The sequence below is a fragment of the Cynoglossus semilaevis genome, chromosome 14 (genome assembly GCF_000523025.1).
Source record: "Cynoglossus semilaevis isolate Cse_v1.0 chromosome 14, Cse_v1.0, whole genome shotgun sequence".
Lineage (NCBI taxonomy): Eukaryota > Metazoa > Chordata > Actinopteri > Pleuronectiformes > Cynoglossidae > Cynoglossus > Cynoglossus semilaevis.
Window position 1 is genome coordinate 15769023 of NC_024320.1, and position 8667 is coordinate 15777689.

The 8667-nt window shown below is 40.5% G+C and overlaps 1 protein-coding gene across 4 annotated transcripts in view; it reads left to right on the forward strand.

Annotated features, from left to right (window-relative positions):
* nhlh2 (nescient helix loop helix 2) overlaps positions 1–5771 on the forward strand; it is a 10346-nt gene extending 4575 nt beyond the window's left edge. For 2 of the 4 annotated variants that reach the window (XM_025062452.1, XM_025062451.1), the window contains exon 2: positions 2764–4057. In XM_025062452.1, coding sequence (XP_024918220.1) covers positions 2805–3182 — 378 coding nt within the window. In that variant the 5' untranslated portion in view covers positions 2764–2804 and the 3' untranslated portion in view covers positions 3183–4057. Of the gene's footprint in view, positions 1–796; positions 1647–2763; positions 4058–4763 lie in introns of those variants that run through there. The other 2 variants (XR_003051757.1, XM_017038472.2) reach the window with 2 other exon arrangements.
* The last annotated feature ends 2896 nt before the right edge of the window (positions 5772–8667 follow it).

The window sequence follows — 8667 nt, forward strand, 5'->3', positions numbered from 1 at the left end:
GGTCAGACAACATTATGTCAACATGTTTTTACAGCGTGATAAGAACGACACCGGAACGTACAGTGCCACCTGCTGGTCAGAACAGTGAAATAAGGACTCCTCTGCTCACCCCTCTCTTTTATCTAATATAATTTTATCTTAGCTCCATTTGTCTTATCTTTGTTTTTAATATTATTATTCCAGTTTATTTGAATGTTGACATTTCCCAGCATCCTTTTCTTCTGTCATCTCAGGTCTATTGTCTCATCTTCATATTGTATTTTGTTTTAACTCATTTCTTCAGATTTTTTACTCGTCCAATGACGACCTGCCAATTTTCTTTCTCTCTTTATCTCTTTATTCTCTTTATCTGTCTTTATAATTTCATCCTTAATCATCTTTTCTGATAGAATGATATACTCTGTCCTCTCTGTCCTCTCTGTCCTCTCTGTCCTCTCTGTCCTCTCTGTCCTCTCTGTCCTTCTTATCTGATTTAGCAGTAATTTAACATGAACTTTTCTTAATGTTGTATCGTCCCACATTTTCTCTATTAATATTAGTAAATATAAATATATTAATTATTACTATGTCATAGTTTGAATTAATTACTACTAACTGTAAATTTCAACTCATATTCCTCATCTGTCAACGGTCATTCTCATATCAACAACAACACATTTTATCTTTTCCTTTTCTTAACCACGGTGAGTCACAATAACAATCAACTTCAAACATTCATTACATTTAACATTTTATTTTTTTTATTTTTTAAATTCCATTTATTTTGGAGTTCTCATTTATCTTTTTTGTCCATCTTTTATCATGGACACATCTCTTGTTTTGCCTTTGCCCACTCTGGTCCCATGGGAGGTCTGTGGGTGTGGGGGATGAGAGGGGGCGCCTGAGGGCAGAGGGAGCAGTGTGTGTGTGTGTGTGAGTGAGTGAGAGAGAGAGAGAGAGAGAGGGCGGTGTTAGACAATACAGTTCCTCCTCCTCCTCCTCCTCCTCCTCCTCCTCCTCTTCCTCTCCACATATATCCCTCTGTTCCACAGGAGGTGAAGCCTTTATTTAGTCCAGATCTTGGTCTGGATTTTATCTCTGGCATTTATGACACTGTGTGGGTCGAAAGGCGAAAGAGTGGAGGCACCTGAGGAAGAAGAAGAAGGAGAGGCGAAGTGAGGGAATTATTATCAGAGAAGTGATCTCCATCCTCACACCCTTCATCATCCCTCCTCCTCCTCCTCCTCTCTGTTTACCTCCATCATGCTTGGACGGATGGACGAGTAGCCGCACTTTCACCACTCTCTGTCCGTCCTCCTTCTATTGTCTGGGATCGACACAGAAGGCTGACTGATTTCATCAGCGTCAGCATCGTTCTGATTTTTAATCCTCTCATCAGCAAACACCTCAGCACTGACACTTTAGAGCGACTCCGTTTGACCCTGAAGATTAATCCCAGGTTCCAGAAGAGAACAAAGTCGAGCTACTGCTCTTTTTAATCTCTTCCTTCAACATTCTGGAGCTTGGTTCCATCTGTCAGCGTGAGACTCTGCTGTGGAATATGAGTTAATCTGAAGTTCAAGGCATCGCTCAGAAGCGCACAGAGCAAGTTTTGGGGTTTTTTAACGAAGATTATTTTTTCCTTGTTCCCATCTACCTCGTTCAGGGTGAGTGTCGGTAAAAATGACTGCATTTAACAAACACCAATGTTAATGTTTCTTTAAGTATTTCTGTCCTGTTACCTTATATCTTTATAAAATTAACTTTATTTATCCATCTGATCTAAACTCACAGCAGTTCTTTAACCCTGATAAAAAAATATTTTATTTTAACTGCTCTAAAATCTTCTATTCAGTATTATATAAATATCATCCAGTATTTTTTATCTAATCAATCAAGTACCAAAAATATTTTTCTCAGTCTCATTTTGGTCTGATGTCATTTGTCATTTTATCTTTTCATCTCATTGCACTTAATGCCACGTCATATTTTTATCATCTAAGATTATTTAAATCTCATGTAACATCATCTTCTAATGTTATTAAAATCCAATTTCATATTTAAATACTTATCTATTTATATTTTATCTACTTTTTCTATTTTTTCTTATATCTGATTTTATCTGATTATATTTTAATTATTACATTTGTTTATTATTTTATTATTTAATTTATACAATTTCATATAATGTTTTATATTTTCTCCTCCTGTGTAGATTTTAATTTAACCTTATCTCCACGTCAGTTACCTGGTTTAATCAAACCTCCTATTTTTTTTTTTTAATGGTCGTCATCATCAGCTCTGGATTATTCATGTCCAGCAGATGTCAACATGGTTTTGTTCACTCCTGTGGCTCCATGCTGTCAGTGCAGCAGAGCGGCCTCAGCCTCAGCCTCAGCCTCAGCCTCAGCCTCAGCAGATGTGTTCATCACACACTGACAGATGGCACATTCTGATTATGTTAATGCAAAAACAACATCTACACAAAAGACAAAAGACTGTTTCTCTTTAAAAACAAACAAACTCTAAAATTGTTTTTTGTTTTTTTTTAATTATTGGTAAATGAACTTGATGTTAAATAAGTGTTTCTGAAACTTTCCGTTCGCAGCACTCAGGCCTTTCAAACAGCAGGAAAAGAGTTGATTCATTATTCATAGGATTTAATGTTATTACGCAATCATGGATTTTGGATTTTCGTTGGGGGTCTGCGACCCGCTGTTAGGTTCTTATCTGACTCCTGGACGGCTTCTTGAAGCGACGGTGACTGATTGTTGTTTCCAACAGGTTCCTGTGGAAGAGAGAAGGTGAAGGTCAACAGCTTAAAGATGATGCTGAGTCCGGACCAGGCTGAGGCCGACCTCTCCTGGACCCAGGCCGACCCCGAGAGCATGCTGAGCGGGCTTAAGGCGGCAGCGGGCTGCGTCTCCGACGAGCCCGCGGAGGGTGAGGACCGCGGCGTCAAGTGTAAGGCGGACCCGCCGCTCAGCCGGGAGGAGAAGCGGAGGAGGCGCCGCGCCACCGCCAAGTACCGCTCCGCACACGCCACCAGGGAGCGCATCCGCGTGGAGGCCTTCAACGTGGCCTTCGCTGAGCTCCGGAAGCTGCTGCCAACTCTGCCGCCCGACAAGAAGCTCTCCAAGATCGAGATCCTCAGACTGGCCATCTGCTACATCTCCTATCTCAATCATGTCCTGGACGTCTGAAGGACCCGGAGCTGGGACTCCCACAAACTCTGAACCAGAGCCACGGAGAAGGTGGAGCCGGTCTGGACCGGTCCGGACGGGACTTGACTGAAAGGCACAGCCGGAGCAGGTGTTGGGTCAGTTAACCATCTGAACTCCGTTCTTTATCTGCAGAGACAAGTCCATCACTGAGGTCGTAAACCCTTCAAAATAATTATGTCTATTTTTTTAACTTAGGGGGAAAAAAAACACCTTCCAAAATGTACATCGAAATTATTAACATCCATAAAAAAGACGTGACTGAAACAGAGTTCCACCGTAGAAGTGTTTTCATCTCTAAATTAGTTATTCTAAAAATGTGTTGTTTTTTTATCACAGAACTCTTTTGAAACGGAGCTTAAATCATAAAACTGTAAAAAGTTTTCCGACATCATTTTCGTTCTTTGAATTCCCTTGAACCCGACCAAATCCACGAAGTTCACAGTTTTCAACCAAACTGGACTGAAATGCTGATTTTAAACCAGTTCATAGAAAATCAAACAGATCTAAAACAGTGTTTTTGACTTGAGAATCAGGTAAATCTGTCTCTCGTTCTTTATTTCACTGATATGACACCAGAACACTGTCATGACAGAGACAAATTTCTCATTTATTTTAATCAGAAATCTCTCCTTCAAACAGAGAATTTATTTTTCAACACAGAAATAGAAAACCTTGAGACACAATTTCCAAACCATTCAATTCATTAATAAAACGAGAAAAAGAACTGAAGGTTTTTACAACATCTTTAGAAACGGCCGAACAAAACTGTTTTTGGTAAATCATCCAAATGTTTATTTTAGAATTTGGTTCCATTTAATACGTCCCTGAAACAGCTCGTCTGTATAACCACATATCAGAGAAAATATACATATTATTAGAATTTATTTATTTATTTATTCACATTTTTATCGTATTTATTTATTTGCACACTTTTGGTTTTACCTACATGCGTATTTATTATTTACAATAAACATTCACTTTTTGAAAATTGAAAAAAAACAAACCCTGAACTGAACTGGGAACTGCACTTCCATTTTTGCACACTGTTAATGAAGAATTCTTTGCAGGGATCACACTGAAGAGGTAAAATCCCAATCTATCAAATCAGAAAAACAAAACCAAAAGACGTCAAAGTTTCACCTGGACTCAGTTTGTGCACCTTTATCAGAAACATTATTTTTTTGTAGCTAAAATTTGGAAAATAAAATTCTCAAACGTTAAACTTTAAACCTCGGCGATGAAGTTTTTTATTCACTTTCACCTATGAACACGTTTTACATAAAAATTATAATAATAATCATAATAACCAGGCTAATCTGAGGGTGTTTCAGCCTCATTAACATATTCATCTATAATTAGACATTACATCAGAGGTCAAAGGTGCAGGTCTTTGGGGTCATGGTTACATTTTGAACATCTCACTGACTCTGTTCCACTCTTTCTCTCATAATGATTCCATTCAGACTTATTGTTATTATGGGATGGCGGTGCCTCATCTCTCACTTCCTGTATGCAATAACCTGAAGATTAAAAAAAAAGACATTTCCCTCTTTGACACAGACCTGAGGACATGGTCCTGGTTTGGACACAGACGTCTTTAATCAACATCAGTCTGACCGGAGGAGAAAGACAGAAACTGTTGATTCTATTCACCAGGGAGTGGACGGATGTAAAGGACATGAACTAGCTGCTTTAGATTTAGTTTAGACGCCGACCAAGAAGAAGAAGAAGAAGAAGAAGAAGAGGGGATAAAGTGCCACTTATGACTGATGAAAAATTGTGACCTTAATCATTTCTAAGTGTATTTGATGGAGTTATTTATGGAATTGTGTTGATATTTCTCCATGTCGTTGATTTATTTGAAGCCACAGGCCGCAGTGGTCTGTTTCCGTTGTATAAATGTAAATGGTTTGTTGTTTCTATATTTTAGACTGTGAAACTTGGACAGTGACGGTGTTGTTGACAAAAAAAAAAGTGAAAAAAGGCACTTTCTGTTGATTCCATAGAGATTTGTTTTCTGTCTGTTTTTTATTGAAACTGTTTGTCGAACGATAAGCACTTCAGAGTCGAGGCTGCTCTGCTTCAGAAATGTTCATGTCAGTCCAGTTTTTTGTTTTTTTTTTTGGTGATTTTCTTGTGTTAACAGAGGTTAATCTGGGAAAACATTTGGTCCACAGTGGGGAAAACAAAACAACACATTTGATTTTGAAATCTTTAACAAAAGAGACAAACCCAGACTTTAACCTCCTGTTTCCTTGCTGTGACCAAAAAAGAACCATTATTTATGATCTTCTGTGTTGTTTTTACAAATGTTTATTTATTTATTTATTTATTTATTGGTCTCTGCTCTGTATTTTTATTTTTATTTTTTTGGCAGTTTTTTTCTAGTGCAGAAGGATAAGAAAAAGAAACATATCCTCTATCCAAAGATCTTTTTGTCTCTTCAGGGTTCTGTAGGCTACTTGTTGCTTTACGCAGATCTTTTTGTAGTAGAGGTATCTTCATGTGACTGCTGGTTTATAAAGGACTAAACTTTTCATATTTTCTGCTGTTATTTTTCATTAAAACTGAAATACTTGAGAAAAATGCTCTGTCTCTCTCTCTATATATATATATAAATATATTTTTTATTTTACTTGGGAGGGAGAAAATAAACTGAAAACCTTCATGAAGAAAAACATTTTAGTCATTTTTATAGGTTTTTGATGAAATTTAAGACAAATTTCATCTGCCAAAAACTCAGTTTTAGTCCGTAGTTCTTCTCCAGGTTCACTTTAGGTCAAAAACCAAATATTCTGCTGCTCCCTGTTCTGGATTGATCTTTTTGCTTCATAATTCCTTCCTGTTTTGCACACAAACCCCCCACCCCACCCCCATCTTTACCGTGGGGAGACTGTGTTCTTTGGACTTTCTGTCTCTCCGTGTCTTTTCCAAACACAGTTAACATCTCTGTGGTATTTCAGATGATCTGTGGAGTCTGGTCTCCTCCTCTGAAGTTGAACTTTTTATAGTCCAGTCTTATGCGGGACTGCGAACCCCCCAGGTAAGTCGAGGACCCCCTGAAGAGCCACTGTCTTTGTCCACACGTCCACTGAACCTGGACTCAGTTCTTCACCAGTTCCTTCTGTGTTTTCTGCCATTTATTGTAGGGTTGAGAAAAAAATTGTAAGGGTGAGAAAACTCCCTCAACAACGTGCAGTCGTTCTGCTCTGGACAGAATGGAGTGGTGACTTTTATGGCCACCTCCAGTCTTTGTATCAAAACTGTGGCCCGTGCCCTGCATACCAGTAGGGGGCCTCATCTCTAGCTACAGTAAATCAACATGATACCATGTGTCCAAATACAGCAATTAAGTGCAGGCCTTTAAAGATGTCAAGGTGTCCATAATGTGGACCACGTAGCCGACCCAGAGACTCTGAGGACTAGGACTCTAATTGAACACTGTGGACATGTGGACGTTGTTCAACCAAATACAGACTGGACAAACCAGGTCAGGTCCAAAAGCCCACTTGATGTAGCCAATCAGAGGCCAGTGTTTCAGAGCTGGATGTCGACCAGATGAAAGCAAACAAGTGGCCCACGGTTGGACCAGAACGACTTTACAAAGTGGGCCATAAGGATGTGAGATTCTGGCTCCAAAGACCTGTCTCAAAGAATTCTGCATGTCTTTAAAAAAAGTATGAATCAAAGAACCGTCCAACAACTGTCTGAAGTTTGAACCTCAGAGCCTCTCAACATTCAGAGTCAAAGCTGTTATTATCATCTCATCATAATGGTCTCTGCAGCTTACTGAAGCCCCCCCGCTCCCCCCCACACACACACACAGCCAATCACAGTACAGTATAAGGTGAGACATCTGCAGAGCCAGTTTAGCGTGATGATGCACACGATGAAATGAGTGCAAATCCATGCAGATAGAAACACCTCACTCTGATCTCACACACACACACACACACACACACACGTACAGTGGTCAGCAGCTAAAGGCAGTGGTAGCCTACATGTGTGCTCCTGGCTAAAAGGCTCCGTCTCGTCCCCAGAGAGGGGGCAGGTGTTACTCCAGACGAGCCAAGACAACCAAATTACTGGCCGTCTGGCACCTCCCGTGGGAAACCCGCACACAGAGGAGGGAAGAGTGAGATGGAAATTTATGAGCCAGTGAGCGAGCAAACGCAGAAAAGCAATATTGCCGAGTGGAATGAGGCAAAATCAAAATATTTATATTCATTTCTGATATATATATATGAGGGCATAAATGTTTATTTTATTCCCAGGAATGGCACCGTTGAAAGTCTTGTAGCTGTGAAGTGACAAATGTGACAAAGTGCTTTTATGTGAGCTACATTACGTTGTGCTTTTGCATGGCTGGGCCCGGTGGGAATCGAACCCTTTACCCTGGAAATTCCACAGTTAAGCTGTTTGAAATGGTCCGAGGGAAGCGTCAGATTAGAGAGAATAAATAACTGCAGCCACATCCAACCATGTGTCTCTGAGCTCGTGTCAGGTTCAGGTCACAGCTGCACTCGGGCTTTTTCAACACTTTCCTCCTTTCACAGGGTTTTATTTGTGGAGGCTGGAGGTGGCTCCAAATGTTCCCTTTCCTTTCAGCTCAAGGGCCGACTGTGTCCTTATTAGCATCTGTCCGTCAGAGGTGTGCTGCGTGAGGAGAGAGAGGTGGGTGAAGAGGTGAAGACGCAATAAGCAGGAAGACTGAAGGACGATGAGTTCAAGTACCTCAGGTCCACCGTCCAGAGCGGTGGTCAGTAGACATGAGAGGTGAAGAAGAGGGTGGTGCCAGGGTGAGGGGAAGTGAAGCAGGCTACACAGGCAGATCAGCCTGGTGAGGACCAGACACTGACAGAGGTGGAAGTTTGTCACGAGGCAAAGACTGAACTGGAGTTATCAATGAAAAGACTAGAAGAGGAGACTACAGTGAACTGGACTGAGTGTCACAGAGGAGGAGGAGGAGGAGGAGTGAACTCTGAAGAACTAACACACAGTAATATGATGGTCATTTATTACCAGGTTGACACAGAGGAAATAGAACATTTCAAAGATGCTTCATTTGGAAAAATGGTTTCATTGAAAACAAATGACAAACATCTGCACATGTCCAGCTAAAGGTCAGAATAAAAGTCCAAAAGAATTGTTAAATCTGCCAAGAAATGATTTCTGCAGTGCACATAGTGAAGGCTACAACAAAAAAAACAGTCATTTTATTTCCACACACACACACACACTGATACACACACACACACACAGATACACACACACACACACACCGCTGGGCCTGGATGACACACACTCTTTATCAAAGACGAGAGGAGCATCAACAGATTGCCGTCCTCTGAAGACAAAACAAGCTGCACGTCCCTGGCATTTATGTGGAGATGCACTTCTGTTTTAGCTTATTGAACGTGTGCATGTGTGTGTTGGTTAGAGGGGCACGGGGGGTGAGGACGGG